This window comes from Aquarana catesbeiana, linkage group LG08, assembly GCF_042186555.1.
Source record: "Aquarana catesbeiana isolate 2022-GZ linkage group LG08, ASM4218655v1, whole genome shotgun sequence".
In the NCBI taxonomy this organism is placed as follows: Eukaryota; Metazoa; Chordata; class Amphibia; order Anura; family Ranidae; genus Aquarana; species Aquarana catesbeiana.
In genome coordinates this window covers 293021022-293038649 of record NC_133331.1, presented here as the reverse complement: position 1 = coordinate 293038649, position 17628 = coordinate 293021022, and the positions used below count along the sequence as shown (strand labels likewise).

General features: G+C 46.3%; 2 protein-coding genes across 2 annotated transcripts in view; one reads left to right on the top strand and one right to left on the bottom strand.

The window, feature by feature from the left end:
- LOC141104768 (uncharacterized) overlaps positions 1–17628 on the bottom strand; it is a 280800-nt gene that overhangs the window by 121471 nt on the left and 141701 nt on the right. The window contains exon 4 of the mRNA XM_073594487.1: positions 11959–12056. Within this exon, the coding sequence (XP_073450588.1) occupies positions 11959–12056 (98 nt within the window). The remainder of the gene's footprint in view (positions 1–11958; positions 12057–17628) is intronic.
- The window catches only part of LOC141104988 (uncharacterized), a 443832-nt gene that overhangs the window by 370472 nt on the left and 55732 nt on the right, over positions 1–17628 (top strand). The window lies entirely within an intron of this gene.

The window sequence follows — 17628 nt, the reverse complement described above, 5'->3', positions numbered from 1 at the left end:
ACCCGACTCCACTGACTCTAAGCTCGCTGCACAGCCCGACTCCACTGACTCTCCGCTCACTGCACAGCCGACTCTACTGACTCTCCGCTCGCTGCACAGCCCAACTCCACTGACTCTCCGCTCGCTGCACAGCCCGACTCCACTCACTCTCCGCTCGCTGCACAACCCAACTCCGCTCACTCTCCGCTCCCTGCACAGCCCAACTCCACTCACTCTCCGCTCGCTGCACAGCCCAACTCTGCTGATTTGCTTTCTGAGTTCTTGTATTGGGATTTGGCCTCTGAGGTCCTGAACCCTGAGGCTCATTGACTCACTGATCACAGAGCGAGCCACACGAGCGCAGGCAGCTCATGCACGGGAGGACATACATGGATGCCCTCCCGGCAATTTAGGCCGGCGCTGTAGCCGCCTTTTGGCTATAGCCAAGGCGGCAAGAGGTTAAGGAACAAGGTAACCAGGTGGTTAACTAAGCCTCGCTGGCTGTCAACTAGTGATAAGCCTAGCATACCTGGGGCTCGATTTGTGGAGGATTTGGTGAACATGAGCAAAGTTCGGGTGCCGAATCCAAACCGCTTTGAAGTCAATGAGAGACGAATGTTGAAACCAGTTCGGACTTTTTTCTATATGGGCAAGGGATTGTAAAACAAATGGCATGGGGTGTTAGGATCTATACTGGTATGGACTGGGTAATGTGTTAGGATCTATATTGGTATGGACTGGGTAACGTGTTAGGATCCATACTGGTATGGACTGGGTAATGTTATGCCGCGTACACACAACGGGACTTTCCGTCGGAATGAACTCTTACGATCCTACCAACGGAGTTCCGCTGAAACTGACTTGCCTACACATGATCACACCAAAGTCAGATCGTTTAGAATGCAAAGACATAAGACGGGACTAGAAAAAGGAAGTTCAATAGCCAGTAGCCAATAGCTGCCCTTGCGTCGTTTTTGGTCCGTCGAACTAGCATGCAGACAAGCAGTTTCCCCGATAGGAACTGATTCAGTCGGAAAGATTTGAAACATGTTCTTTTCTAGGTCTGTCAGAATTTTCGAAAGGAAGTCAGATAAAGCCCACACACGATTGGAATGTCCGACGGAATGATTCCGTCTGACCTTTTCTGCCGGAAAGTCCGGTCGTGTGTATGCAGCATTAGGATCTATACTGGTATGGACTGGGTAATGTGTTAGGGTCTATACTGGTATGGACTGGGTAATGTGTTAGGGTCTATACTGGTATGGACTGAAAAGGAGCTGATACCGGTCCTGCTGATGGGTTAAGGACCTTCTACAGCCCTGTGCAGCTCTCCTAGAGTAACTGCCTGTCTCCTGGAATCTCCTCCATGCGCTTGAGACTGTGCTGGGAGACACATCAAACCTTCTGGCAATGACACATATTGATGTGCCATCCTGGAGGAGTTGGACTGCCTGTGCAACCTCTATAGGATCCAATTATCACCTCATGCCACCAGTAGTGACACTGATCCTAGCCAAATGCAAAACTAGTGAAAAACAGTCAGAAAAGATGAGTATTTTGGGGTGTCTTTGAATTCAGCTCTCTGTAAGTTGATATTTTTTATTTCCATCCAAGGGTGTGGCATCCTTTCGTTCCCGCACTCAGCGCAGGAATATGGCTTCTACCCTTTTTGAGATTTTTGCTGTATATGAAGTTATACTTTTTGTCCATAACATTTTCCGCACTTGGGGAAACAACAGACATATGTCAGAACTATGGAGGGTAAAAAGAATACATTTCTAAAGACCTATACATATTATTTTATATATATATATATGGTTTCATGGGCATATGGGAAACCATTTTGTTCTTTTAGAAGGTTAATGTAAGTTCATTGCTTATGAATAGAGTCTCTTACGAGAATTAGTATTATTTTTTTTTTTTTTTAAAAACCTTATCACATATTCTCCCAAGTGGTAAATTGTGCGAGCACCCCAGACAACCCGACGCGATAAGGACCAGCCATGGTGCGAGTAGGTATGTATAATGAGACAGATTACTCATGTCTCAACTCCACAATGAATAAAGGCTGTTGGATTTCTTAATTACGAAAAGAAAAAGGGGCTTATTTAAAATTTGCCTTATGAACAAGTATTTTTAATCGCAAGTAATTATATTAGCAATAATGTCTATTGTATTATTATTACATTGTATGCAGAAATTATATGCAATTGAATATTTCACATATTTTGGTTTATGTATTTTTAGAACATTCAACTTACAGTATATTCATTATATATTGCTTAATTTTAATCATTGAAATATATTAGTATCTATATTATTAATATGAAAAATTATGAATAAGTGAAATTACATGTAAAATAATCATTGTATTCTGAGAAGCCAATTGCCTCACTACCAAGGTATCTGGAGCAAAAGCTAATTGCGTTGGTTAGACTTACTTAAAGCAATATATTCAACTAAGAGACAAGAAGTCTGACATGTTGTCAGAAAATAGAACCTTTAATATATTTATGATTTTCTTCAAGGCTGAGGTCAGAGGTTATTTGAGAACAATCATGGTATATTATGTAAAGTTTTCAAAATCATTTTTAATACAATACTGCCCCCTTTTGGTAACTATGTCATGAGTCCAATACTGCCCCTAGGCAGTTGTGCCATGGTATAAACAGAAAGGTCAGTGCTACTACCCATACACCACATAGATAACAGAGCTCTCAGGTGCTCGATCCACAGTCGCTGGCTGAGTAGAGTAGAGTAATGTGGAAAAAACTATCCATACTCCATTTGTTGCTTTTAACATTTCTTCATTTTATTGAATAGCCACAGTGAACAAACGTAGATTAAGTCAGTTGACGAGTTTCAGCCTATAAGGCCTTAGTCATAACCACATTACAGACCTAAAAATTTGAAATAGTAGCTCTAAAGATCACAGGCTCCATCCATTGTCTTAACTGACCGCAGGCAATTATCCAAAAAAGAGAATCAGCTGCAATACACATAGGGTGATCCATGTGTATGCCACTAATTTTCACACACCTTGCAGTGATAATATGCACATGTATGTACACACACACGTGCATACATTCATACACGTATAGACATATGCATAAAAAAGCACACCATAAAATTCAAAAAACTTTAAAAAAAAAGATGAAAAAAATAATCCAGGTATGTAAAAAAAAAAAAAAAAAAAAACCCAGAAGAGAGAAAAGGAAAAAAACGTTGTGCCATGGTTACATAGTTAATAACATGTCATTTGACGGCATTGATTACGTGGAAAACACATCCACGCCTAATTTTCTTTGGGGGATAAAAGTTTGAGAATGGATTGAGAGAAGGAGAACGGAAAAATCAAGGAAGGGAAAGGTGTCCATCAGAATATACAGCTGACACTTCTTATGTCGCGTACACACGATCGTAATTCTCGTTGGAAAAGCCTTGGATGGTTTTTCCAACGGAATTCCGCTCAAGCTTGTCTTGCCTACACACGGTCACACCAAATTCCGACCGTCAAGAACGCGGTGACGTACAACACTACGACAAGCCGAGAAAATGAAGTTCAATGTTTCCGAGCATGCGTCGAATTGTTTCCGAGCATGCGTCGGAATTTTGCGCGTCGGACATGCCACAGACGATCGGAATTTACGATCGGAACTTTTTCCATTGGAAAAATAGAGAACCTGCTCTCAATCTTTTTCTTGTGGAAATTCAGCCAGCAAAAGTTTTTTGTTATAAAACATTTTCCACACTCAGGACAGGAATATGGCTTCTCCCCCGTGTGAGACCTCTGATGTCTGATCAGCTGTGCTTTACATGGAAAACATTTTTTACACTCAAGGCAGGAATATAGCTTCTCCCCCGTGTGAGACCTCTGATGTCTGACCAGCTGTGCTTTATATAGAAAAAACTTCCCGCACTCAGAACAGGTATGAATTCCATCCTCCCTGTGAGTCCCCTGATGTATAAAAAGACCTAAACCAGAACTAAAATTTTCCCCACATTGAGGACAGGGAAATATCTCCTCCCCCTGAATTCTGCCACCTTCCCTCACAGTACGAGGTTGCTCAGATTCAGAGGGATTCCATGGTCTATCCAAACTGTGAAGTCCACCATCCATAGTTGAGATCATTGTCTTTTCTCCAGCATAATCTCCTGTGATGTCCTCATCTTCCATTTTACAACCTGGAGATAAAGTGAGATGATCCTTTGAAGGTTTCTCCACGGCGTGTTCTGGAAAAATATAAAAACCATCACCAATAGATATGAGAGGGTTAGTTAACCACTTTCTGACTGCCCTATAGCACTTTTACTGCTATAGGGCAGCAGCTCTGCACAGGATCACGCATATATATGTGATCCCGCACTTCCGCCTGCAGGGGGCGCACATGCATCACTTCTGCTGTTATTCTTTACAGCAGAAGCCAATCTGCAGGTGCTGGGCACTCAATGTCCTCCGGCACCTGCTGACCGTCTGTAAACAACATCGAGCGGGGGACCTGCCTATGTAAACAAGGCAGTTTGTCGTTCTGATGGGGGGGAGGGGGGGTGGATGGATGGATTTTGTGTCCATGCAATCTATTCTCGTCCCCTAGTGAAAGCACCACACACAGTACACAAAAACACTGGCTAGGCACACAGTTAACCCTTTGATCACCCTGATGTTTAACCCCTTTCCTTGCCAGTGTCAGTACAGTGACAGTGCATGCTTTTAGCACTGATCACTATATTAGTGTCACTGGTTCTCACAAAGTGTCAAAAATGTCAGAGTGTACGCCGCAATATTAGTCCTGCTAAAAGTCGCTGATCGCCGCCATTACGAAAAAATTCCATAAATATATCCCATAGTTTGTAGACGCTGTAAAGTTTGCGTAAACCAATCAATATACTTTTATTGGGAATTTTTTTTACCAAAAATATATAGCAGAATACATATTGGCCTAACTTTTGAAGAAATTTGATTTTTTTACATTTTTTTTTTATTGAATGTTTTAGAGCAGGAAATATTATTATTATTATTATTATTATTAATAATAGTCGCTCTTTTTTTGTTTATAGCGAAAAAAAAAAAAAAAAAAAAAACCCACAGGAGGTGAAATAAATACCACCAAAATAAAGCTCTATTTGTGGGAAAAAGGACATCAATTTTATTTGTGTACATCGTCGTACAACCACGCAAATGTCAGCTAAAGTAACGCAGTGCTGTATCACAAAAAGTAGCCTGGTCATGAGGGGTAGGTCAAGTGGATAATCTAAATCACAATTCCACATGGACCAGGTGGTCTCTTTGGATCTCCCAACCTGCTGGGACTCTTCCACTCTTCAGTCAAAGAGCCTTTGGTCCTCCTTCCAGATCACTTCTACATTTACACAGCCTTGTCAGAAGAGCAGGAACCAATGGGGACTGGGAGGTCCATGCGCTTTACACAACCACAAGCCTAGGCACTGGGTCATGTGATCTCTGATAGACAAGAGGTTCAATGTTCAGGTTTGAAGACCCTTTACCATACAAGTGACCATAGGCCTAGGCTTCTGGTGAGATGTTACTCAGTGTGCAGTAACAGAGCAGAGATAAGAGAAGAATATATTATGGCTCACCCGTGTTGATCTCTGTAGGAGTGTCCTCCTCTTTGAATGTCCTCATCATTGCAGCCTTCTCCGTATATTGCTGATCATCCCTCAAATACGTCTCTTCTACTTCACCCTCAATTTTCATCAGATCTTCACCCTAAACCAACAGAATAGCAGAAAATAGAAAGGTTTTGCATACTTTTTGGATTGAAACACAGTCAGGTTATTACTGCTGCCTACTGGAAGTTGAGACACCTGCAAACAGAAAAATTGTAAGGGAATCCCCTTTTCTATTCAGTGTGCATTCATTTTATGGAAAAGCGAGAGCAAATAACACAAAGCTTTGGGACCTCTGTCCCTCAATGGACTCCAAGAATCAGATGTTATAAGAAGTACAAAACAAATATTTTATTTTCTTCTATTGTCCCTTGAGGGACACAGGAATTCTGATACAATCAGAACATCCAAAAGCAGTCCAACAAAGGCAACTAAAAGGGGTGGACAACAGCCAATGGTAAGTTCAAAAGAGACTGAAAACTCAGAACTATCAGAAAGAATAACCCCCAAATCTGAACCATAGGACAAAGCGCTCTACAAGACAGAGGGAGCTGCCAATGACCAAGGGAAGGCCACAGAGAATCAACCTGATGCTCAGACCTGGACAGAAGAGATCACTGCCAAGGGGGGTGACTCCACCTGAAGGAACACCAAGCCTCAACCAGCAAGAGACTATGAAACCAAAAACCCACCTCTGGTGGGTTTCAGATTTTAAGTGACTCCATTAGAACGTCCTCAGGAGATCCCTGTGAGAGAGAGCTCATTCATCACACCATACTCCTCATCCTCCTCTTTATACTCTTCTTTAACAACAATATTATATTTTCCAAGGTTTCCACTCTGAATATATAATTAGGACATTGTTGGGGAATTCTGAACCCAGTCAGAGCTACAAGCCTGGTGGTCATGGTCTTGTTGCCCTCAGCTTCTCCAACTTTGGAGTCAATAAAGAAGAATATGTGGACGTGTGAAATGTATAGTTGGTTATGTGGGAACCAGTAAGTGAGACTCCGGGTTATCTTGCTCTAGCGATGGGCCGAATGCAAGGTCATCTTTATTATTGATTGGACCCTGGGCAAACATTTTTTTTGGGCCCCCACCATGCAATTTCGCTCCCCACTTAGGCTCCCTGATTGATTGCTAGAGACTACCGCACATCATTACTGCTCACTCATTGGCTTTTGGAGCTGTGGGGGGAGGGGTGTGTGATCAATGGCAATGGGGGGTGGGATTAGTGGTAGTGCTGGGGCGATGGGAGGAGTGTACAGTGCTGGTGGGGGATGGGATCAGTGGCAGTGCAGAACCCCCCCTCTTTACATCAGAGTCCCCAGAGTTTCCCCATCTGAAATCATGGTCCCAGAGTCACCTTTCTTGTATGAAGGTCCCTAGAGCCCCCAAACTTAAATCAGGATTCCCAGTTATCCTCTCCCAGAGTTTTCCTCTCTATATATCGAGGTCCCCAGAGCCCTCCTTCTCACATCAGAGTGCCCAAAGACCCCTTCTTACATCAGTGTCCCCAGAGAGCCCCCCTTCTTACATCAGGGTACCCAGAGCGCCCTCCTTAACCCGGGGTGCCCAGAGAGCCCCTTCCTTACACCAGGGTCCCCAGAGAGCCCCCTCCTTACACCGGGGTCCCCAGAGAGCCCCCTCCTTTCACCGAGGGTCCCCAGAGAGCCCCCTCCTTACACCAGGGTCCTCAGAGAGCCCCCTCCTTACATCAGGGTCCCCAGAGAGCCCCCTCCTTACATCAGGGTCCCCAGAGAGCCCCCTCCTTACATCAGGGTCCCCAGAGAGCCCCCTCCTTACATCAGGGTCCCCTGAAAGCCCCCTCCTTATATCAGGGTCCCCAGTGAGCTCCCAGGACCCCCCCCTTTCATCAGGGTCCCCAGAACCTCCCTCCTTACATCAGGGTCCACACATTTCCCCCCCCCCCTTCATCAGGATCCCCTCCTTCTTATATCAGGGACTCCAGAGCTGCTGCTACTCCTCTAAAATAAATCAGAGCTTTTCCTTACCTTCCTTGAGTTAACTGAGCTGGCACTGGACTGGCAGCAACTGCAGCAGCCAGGTGTGGAGGGAGAAGCCCCGTGCTCCTCCACTGAACACTGAGGGGTGGAAGGGCACTATCAGACAAGCCATGTGGCACAGGAAACAGCTGCAGCAGCCCAATCTGGAGCAGGAAAACCCGTGCTAGTCCATTGAACACAGTGGGCGGAGTCAGACATACCATGTGGTTGGTTGCTAGCTGCTGAGTGGTCGTGACCTAGCAACCAACCACCACTGATAGCTGCAGGGGGAGCCTGGAGGTGTGGCAGCAGCCAGGACTGCAGGAGAAAGTTCCGATCTCCGCTGAATGCGGGGGTGGAGTCGGAGTCAGATTAGCCACGTGGTTGGTTGCTAGACGCCGGGTGGTCCTAGCAACCAACCACTAATGTCAGCAGCGGCAGGAACAGGAGCCAGGAGGTGGGACTTCAGCAGCGTCACTGTGGCAGGCGGAATGCCATATCTATGGCAACACTGGTGTGGGGCTCAAGGGGCTGCTGCTTCGGGTCCCCCAACAATAACTGGTCCCCTGCCCCTTTTGCCCTGCGTTAAAGACGGCCCTGGCAGATCGACCCCTGAAGGGTGAGAAAGAGTTAACAAGACTGAGACATTCTACAAATTGCTGACAGACAAATAGCTTTTGTTTTTAGGTTCTTGTTTGTCTCGATGGTCACAGGTTAATTGGGTCCCGGAAAGAACTGGTTTTGGAATTATGTTTTCAGACAAAAAAATCAAGCGTCAGCTAATAACTAGTTTGAGCCATGTCTGAGATGTCATATGTTTATATAGCATTTATGTCTTATGTGATGAACTCTGTCCTCCCTCCCTCCTTTTCTTTGTGCAATATTCTTTGTCCATATCCTGTATAAAAAGGTACAGCCCATGCTGTCATTAAATTGGAACATTCATTGAAACTATACTCTTGTGTTCATCGTGTCGATTTGAATTTTTCCCAGAGCTCTGACAGAACTTCCCACTGATTGTCAAGGTCTAAGAAGAATTAACCCTAACAGACCCCCTGTTAGGTTTGTACCAGAACTTTCGAACATCGCGAAAAGTTCGGGAAACGAATAACGAACCCCAATGAAGTCTATAGGACCCGAACGTTATATACAAACACCCCTAACCTGTCCCATGTCAAAGAGATCAATCATTGATCTCAACTCCATTACTCTGTCCCTATATCATGTCAGAGATCATTGAGAGGAACCAGGAGATCGTCACTCGGCGGTCTTGGCGATTTCTGAAGAAGACTTCAGCAGACATCAGAGCTCTGTTCAGAGAGATAAGAATTTACCTTAACAGGGAAAAAGTTTAATTTGGGATTAACATTTGGTCAAAGTTTTCTTATATTCTAGCATTTTCGATTCAATACATGAAATAGTCTGAAGGCTGATGAAAAGAGATGAGTGCCCGACCCCCTTTTCGGGTTCGCGCCAGAACTTTCGAACATCGCAAAAGATCATTTTTAAATGAGCAGTGATTTAATGATGCTTAAAGTGAAAGCATAAAAATGAAAAATTCCTTTCAATATCGTGTCTAGGTGGTTCCCTTAGACTACCTGTAAAGTGGCACATCTGTACTGTGTATAGAAGCTGCTGTAGAAATAATTGCATTTATAAAGCCAAAAAAAATTACATTTTCCCTGCAAGCTTTCTTTATTTTGTAAGCCAACGGCTTGGGGAGCCAGTCTGTATGATGAGGCCACAATGTAGTGCACTGGGAACAAGATTAGAGATTTTTTGGATAAGCTCTGGTGTCTCTACCGCAGACTTTGGATAGAAGTAACAGGTGTGGAAAAATTGTTCTTTGGGCGTCAGTGGCGCTTTCACACCATAACCCTATAGAGGTGCTCTTGATGAAAGCAAGAATTAGCCTTGCTGTCAAAAATTTTTATGATATGCACCTGTCAAACAGGTGCGGAAAAATTGGTCTCTTTCGGTGTTAATTGTGCCCATGGAACTTATACCAAAAAAAATTCTTCCAGATGAAATTAACACCCACAACGCTAGGTAGCCTAGAAGTCCTGCAGAGATTCCACATCCCAAAAACACAATCAGCGACATCAGCATCAGGGGCTTCATAGCTGCTGGTAATCCAGGACTGATTCATTTTGGAAATGGACATTTGATAAATGTCAGATGGTCCACGGAGTCTGTGGACAGACACCTTCTATTATCAGTAACAAAACCTCCAGCAGCACTGAACGCCTGTTCACAAAGCACGCTGGATGCAGGGCAGCCCAGCAGCTCCATTGTATACTGGGCAAGTTCTGGCCAGTGGTCTATTCTCATGACCCAGTAAGCCAGTGGATCATCAACTGAAAAGCTCTATCTCTTTTTTCGCCCCTAGATAATCGTCCACCATGTGATGCAGACGCTGCCGATGGGATGTGGAAGCTGACAGCCCTGGGTGGCGAGGACTAAAAAAAATAATTGTGAAATGCATCACTGAGGCGGCCGCCTTCTCCACCGCTCTTCTCTTGACCAACAGAAGCCTCAAAACTATGTTTTCCACTACACTGTAACCCATCAGAGTCGGAAAAAGCATTAGATAAACTCCTCTTTAAGGTGTCCTCAAGAGATTTCATCTTCTGCACTCTCTGTGGGGACAAGATGAGTTCTGACAACCAATAGTGATCCTTCGTCTTTACGCCACGTATTCTTGGGTCCTTTCGCAGGTTTTGAAGCATGAGGGAGCCCATGCACCGCAAATTTGCAGAGGCATGAGAAGCAGACTCCTCGGGGTCACTGAGGATTATAGTATCTGGAATTGCCTCCTCCCAGTCACATACTACTCCCAAGGGTTCTGGGGATGGAGAACCATCTCTTACTGTTTGACGTATGTCTTCTTCTGCTTCAATGCCTCCAAAATGCCAGAATCCTCCTCCTCCCTCTCTTCTTGTGTGCTCTGTGGCATAGGAACAATTGCATCTGCATAAAGTGGGCCTTGAGAGGAAGTCCTCCTCTTCCTCCCGCTGCTCTGTGTCACTGATGCATGCATTGTCACGGCTCACCATCCCTGTGGCCTCCTCAAATGGTGACAGCACAGTGCATGCATTCTTTATGAGCAGCCATTGACGTGGGGAAAAAAAAGCTTGAGCCTGAGCCTGTCGTTGTGCCATACCCACACAGGTACTCGTTGACAGCCCTCTGCTGCTTGTGCAGCCGCTGCAGCATTGCCAAAGTCGCGTTCCACCTGGTGGGCATGTCACAAATCAGGCGGTTTACGGCCAGGTGGAATTCCCACCAACAGAGCACTGGCTGAGTATGACCGCCTGAAATGGCTACAGGACTTTTCTGGCCTGCTTTAGCAGATCTTCCAACCCATGGTACCTATTTAGGAAACGCTGCACCACCAAATTGAGGACATGTGGCAGTCATGGCACACGTGTCAACTTTCCCTTTCGAAGGGTGGATAGAAGGTTTGTGCCATTATCACACACCACCATTCCTGGCTCCAGCTGGCGTGATATGAACCACCTCTGGGCCTGTCCCTGCAGAGCTGCAAAAATCTCTGCTCCGGTGTGGTTCCTGTCCCCTAGACACACCAGCTGAAGCACTGCATGGCACCTTTTAGCCTGACTCATTGAATAGCCCAGAGGAAGAGGAGGACAGAGCTGACAAATCTTGCATCATTACCACTAGCTGTATGTGGACGTGGGGGCACAACAAGCTGCAGCACTGAGCCCTGTCCTGTATCCTTCCGAATTGCAAGCAGAGTTACCCAGTGTGCTGTGAAGGAAATATTTCATCCCTGACCATGCTTGCTGGACCAGGTGTTAGCAGTAACATGGACTTTGCGGCTGACTGCCTTGCCCAATGATTCCATCTCCAACTCTTCTTGAGCATCAACTTTAAAATCTCTCAGGCTTCCACTCTAAACATATAATAAAAAAAAAATCACATCAATTGTAACAATGCAGATAATGTACAGATCCTAATGATACTATCAGTGATTGTTCCTCATCTACCTGATCATGGTGAGGGATGATGTGACCTTCCTGTGTGGAATCCCAGGAATACAGAGGACAGGGACATCTCTCTGGTGGGTTCCTGGTATTAGGTGGCTCCATCATAATGTTCTCATAGAAATCATTGTGTCCTTCAAAAAGCTCCTTCGTCACACCATATTCCTCATCCTTCTCTTTATACTCTTCTTTAACAATATTATAATCCCCGAAGTTTCCATTCTGAATATATATTAAAACATTCATTATAACAAACATGTTGGTGTGTGAATCATAACTACCAATAATTGTTCCTCATCTACCTGATACATTTTTGCATAATTGTGACCTTCATCTACCTGATGATGGTGAGGGATGGTGTGACCTTCCTGTGTGGAATCCCGGGAATACAGAGGACGGGGACATCTCTCTGGTGGGTTCCCATTACTGTATCCATCTGTAGGAAACACACACACTGACTGAATACATTGTTTCTATGTGTTTATCAGATGATGGGGGATCTAGGTGGACCCTCCGTACTGCTCTCTCCTTTACAATAAAGTCTCCTCTTACCCGGTGATGTGAGGGGCGGCTGATTGTCCATCATGGCGTCCTTGTAGAGATCCTTGTGTCCTTCTAAATACTCCCACTCCTCCATGGAGAAATAGACAGTGACATCCTGACACCTTATAGGAACCTGACACACACAATGATACAGTCACCATCCAGACACATCCCTTGTCTGTTACTGGATAATGTCTCAGAATTCCCGGCACCGCTCACCTCTCCTGTCAGCAGCTCCATCATCTTCTTGGTGACTTCTAAAACTTTTTTTATCATAGTTTACATAGGTAGTATTGTGCAGCTATTATTAGAGACACTGTTGTTCTTTTTGGTAGTGGAAGCTGTTCGTATCTGCTACTTGCCCCGAGTCATCACTCTGTACTCCTGATAAGGGCAAAGCCTTTGATCTGCCTTTACTAATTGGTTGCCTGGGTACTTGGGGGCATAGCATTTTGTCAGTGGGAATGCAGTTTCGGCACCTCCAGCACTGAATGTATGTACTGGCAAGGGGTGATGGGGCGTGCTGGCGGGTCCATGGATGCTTGCTACTGAGGTTCTATTGTCCCTGGGATCTATTGTCGCTCGGGGGGGGGGGGGTCTATTGGTTTAGGGGGTCTATTGTTGCTGGTGGGGATTTTGTTGCTGGAAGAAATCTACTCTTGAAAGAAGGGTTTCCTGATGCTGGCTGCTGGGAGATCTATTGTTGCCGGTATCTATTGTCGCTGGGGGGGGTTCTATTGTTTCAGGGGGTCAATTGTTTCTGGTGGCGGATTTTTTCTGGGGGGTCTTATATTACTGGGGCGGGGGGGAGGGCAATCATTGCTGGGAGGTATCTATTGTTGAGGGAAGGGTCTTCGGATGATAGCAGATCAATTGTTACCGGCGGAGGTCTATTTTTGCAAGGGGGGTTCTCTTGTTTCTGGCTGCAGGGGATCTATTTTACTGCTTTCCACGTTTTCATTAACAAATTGCTTAGCACCACAAAATGATACTTGGTTCTGTATTCAAGGAGTAGGTCAAGGGGGTGACTCGGAATAGGCAGTACCTACACCTATTCTCTGACAGAAAAAGCCCTGCCTGGAGGACAGGCTGTGGTGGGCATGGCTCCTAGACATATTTCTGGAGGCCAGTGTGCTCTGTTCTTTTTTTTTCCTGTACTTGTATCCACTCTGATGAAGACCAAATGGTGGATGGCGTGTTCCTCAATAACCAACTCTTCCCAGATGTTGATGTTCTGGTGCCCTCCCTCTCAGCGCTCTGTGGTTTCCAAGCCTGATGACCTCAACCCCACGACTCTGTCCCTCTACCATGTCCTGTAGTGACATGAAGACCAGGGGGAGGAATCAGAGTTCTGTGGAGGACCAGGAGATCGGCACTCCCCGGTCGTGTCGGTTTCCGAAGAAGACTTCAGCTGACATCGGAGCTTCGTTCAGAGAGTTAAGAGCTTACCTTTACAGGGAAAACTTTTATTTGGGTTTGACGTTTGGTCAAACTTTTTTTCTTATATTTTAGTATTTCAAAATTTATTTTTTTTTTTAAGTCAGCAGCTACAAATACTGCAGCTGCTGACTTTTAAAATAAGGACACTTACCTGTCCCAGGGTCCAGCGATGTCAGCACCCGAGGCCGAACCGTCCCTCGGATGCTGCCGCCGCCATCTTCGGTAAGGGAATCAGGAAATGAAGCCTTGCGGCTTCACTTCCCGGTTCCCTACTGCGCACGTGTCAGACAGCGTGGGGGGACGGGAAGTGGCGTAGACTCCCGTGGGAGTCTATGCCCGGAAGTGGGTGCAAATACCTGTCTTAGGCAGGTATCTGCAACCCCCTCCCCCCTGAAAGGTACCAAATGTGACACCGGAGGGGGGGAGGGTTCCGAAAAGCGGAGGTTCAATTTTTGTTTGAAACTCCACTTTCAGTTCAATACATGAAATAATCTAAAATCTGATGAAATACTGAGAGCGATAAAAACACTTTGCGTAGATAAACAGTATATTAAAAGGGCAACACAGGACAGAGAAATTTGGTTCCAAATAATAGACAATGATGAGAGCCATGATCAAATAATATCTAATTACCGCCTCTGCTGCCAGTTTAAATTATGTCTTCCCTACTATTCCTCCCACATGGAAAGTCCTTTGTGCTCTGTACAGCACTTCCTTTTTGTACCTGACATCACTTCCTGTCTTCCATAGAGACTTCCTGTCTGGGTAGAAGTGAGGACACCACCTTGTGGAGCTCAGAGGAACGGCAGCCCAGAGAAACGTCTCATAGTGTAAACACATCCTTGTGCTGTGTGTGTATATACTGTATATCCTTATAGATGGGGTCATCTCCACTACCACCGAGAGGGGATAGAAATATATTTCTGCTCAGGATGAGCGGAGGGATTTTGGTTCAGTGGATTTTAAAGTGAAATTACGGATTTTTGCCAAATTCCTGTTAGCTTTTGATTTGGAAAATAGGCAAAAGTTGCTTAATTGAAAAGAACTCTCTATATGATAAAAAAAACCTTCCCATGTTGCTTTGCAAGACCTGTGACACCCCTGTGTCCACCCCTAGTACCAGTCAGTGATTATCCAATCCCCTTTGGTTATAAGCCAACTTTACCCACTTTGTACATTCCAACTGTTCACATCAGATTCCTCGTTACATCAGAGTCCTCCTTCTACATTATGAGTTCTCGCTTACATCAGGTTCCCCAAAGCCTCCCCCTGTACATCCGAGACCCCAGAGCCCTCCTCTTTACATCAGTGTTCGCAGAGCTACCACCTTTACATTAAAATCTTCAGAGCCACCCCCCCCCTACATCAGGGTCCCCAGAATCCCCCTATTCATCAGGGTCCCACCTTCTACTTACTTCAAGGTCCCAAGAGTCTCCTCTTACATCAGAGACACCAGAGCCCTCATCCTTACATCAGGGTCCCCAGTCAGCCACCTTACAGTCAGGGACCCCAGAGCTACCCATCGTACATCAGGGTATCCAGAGACACCCCCCCCTACATCAGGGTCTCCCCCTTACTTTAGGGTCTCCAGATCCTCCCCTTTACAGTAGGGTCTCCAGAGCCATCACCTTTACATCAGGGTCCCCCGAGCCAACCCATTTACATTAGAGTCCCCAGAGCCTCCGACTTACATCAGGGTCCCAGAGTTACCCCATTTACATCAAAGTCTTCAGAGCCACCCCCTTACATCAAGGTACCCAGAATCACCCACTTTACATCAGGGTCCCCAGAATCACCCACTTTACATCAGGGTTCCCAGAGTCCCCTCTACATCAGGGTCCCCAAAGTCATTCACTTCAATCAGGGTCCCCAGAATCCCCCTGTACATCAGGGTCCCCTACCTACTTGCTTCAGGGTTCCAGGATTCTCCTCTTACATCAGTATCCCCAGAGTCCCCTACTTATATTAGGGCCCCCAGAGCCTGCCCTGCTTTACATCAGGTACCCCAGAGTCACCCCCTTACATCAGGGACCCCAGAGCTACCCACCTTATATCAAGTTAATCAGAGCCACTCCTCCCTGCATCAGTGTCCCACCCCCTCATTTTAGAGTCTCCATCCTCCTTTACATTAGGGTCAAACCAGCCATCACCATTACATCAGGGTCCCCCAAGCCATCCAATTTACATCCACAGAGCCCTCCTCTTAAATCAGGGTCCTCAGAGTCACCCCCCCCCCCCACACTCTTACATCAGGGTCATCAGATCTGCCCCCTTACATCAGGGTCCCCAGAGACACTGCTTACATCAGGGCCACCCCCCTCTGATATCATGGTCCCCAGATCCACCTCTTTATATTAGGGTCTTCAGAGCCATCATCTTTACATCAGGTTCCTCTAAGCTATCCCATTTACATCAGGGTCCCCAGAACCCCCACCCCCTTATATCATGGTCCCCAGATCCACCCTTTTTACCTCAAAGTCCCCAGAGACTCCCACCATTATGTCAGTATCCCCAGAGTCTCCATGCTGGGTGGCAAGGTACTGGCACCACAGCAGGTGTGGGGGAGGAAATTCCATCCTCCTCCTCTGGATCCTGGGGGGTGGAGAAAGCATGTGGTTGGTTCCTAGGATGCCCGGTGGTCCTAGCAACCAATATTTTTTTTTTGTTGTGTTCACAGATTTATGGAGCTGGTCAGTGGGTGGAACCTGTTGCAGAGTCAAAACACAAGATATTCCACCCACTTACCTGTAGACACTGACTGGGCTCCAGCTCAGACCCGCAGGATGCCGGGATTTAATTGACATCTTGGGACAGTCCTGCGGAATCCGGGACGGTTGGGGGTTATGCCTTTGTAGATTATAGTTGGTGTCTGTGATTGGGGTGATGGAGAGATCAGAAAGATGTATTGATCGGTGACAGAGTTTTAGGTACTATATAATGATATCTGAAGTGGTCATGGAGGGAGTTGCCATCAGTGAACCCACAGTATAACAACTGGATGTCATTGCAGGTGCAACCTCTGTCCACGCAGGTGGGTGTACTAAGCAACTAAGGTGTCATACATGCTCACCAAAGCAACCGAGGTGGTGCCATGCACCTCCACCATGTTGTTCTTTTCTCCTGCCAGGCAGAGGATGCATTTGTGACAGTCTTCATCCTCAGTCATCAGAGAATATGCAGAGGGGAGCTTGTATCTCCTTTGGTGACCATTTCTCTAATATCACACGAGAATACCCACCATAAGCTGCAATGGTAGCTCAATCCAAAAACAGCGTAGCACCTGGCAAAACATGCACCCTCTAATTCCTTCCTTTGTTTTCCTCAACCCCATTGCATCACCTCACAGTAGCCAACAATACCAGAATTTGTGGTCTCTGCTTCTCAGACAGCCACAGGATCACAGGAAGACGAGGTCTTTTGCAGCTTTGTTTCTTTCATGCCCTCAGCTTTATACCTCCGAGTTCCCTCCCATACCACACTTCTATCATTCATTGTCTGGCACCGAAGAAGCTCCCAGCTCCCAACCAACACCATATCCAAAATCTGAATGGGCAGTCGACAAATTACCACAACCCCATCAGCTGGTGGACACATTCACCAGCTATCTGGTGCTGTCCCTGCTTACTCTCCACCTGCTGCTCGGCCTGACTCTGCTTACTCTCCACCTGCTGCCCAGCCTGACTCTGCTGACTCTCCACCTGCTGCCCAGCCTGACTCTGCTGAGTCCCCACCTGCTGCCCAGCCTGACTCTGCTCACCCCCGACCTGTATCCCAGCCTGACTTTGCTGACTCCCCACCTGCTGCCCTGCCTGACTCTCCACCTGCTGCCCAGAGTGACTCTGCTGACTCTCCACCTGCTGCCCAGCCTGACTCTGCTGACTCTCCATCTGCTGCCCAGCCTGACTTCATTGACTCTCCACCTGCTGCCCAGCCTGACTCTGCTGAGTCCCCACCTGCTGCCCACCCTGACTCTGCTGACTCTCCACCTGTATCCCAGCCTGACTCTGCTGACTCCCCATCTGTAT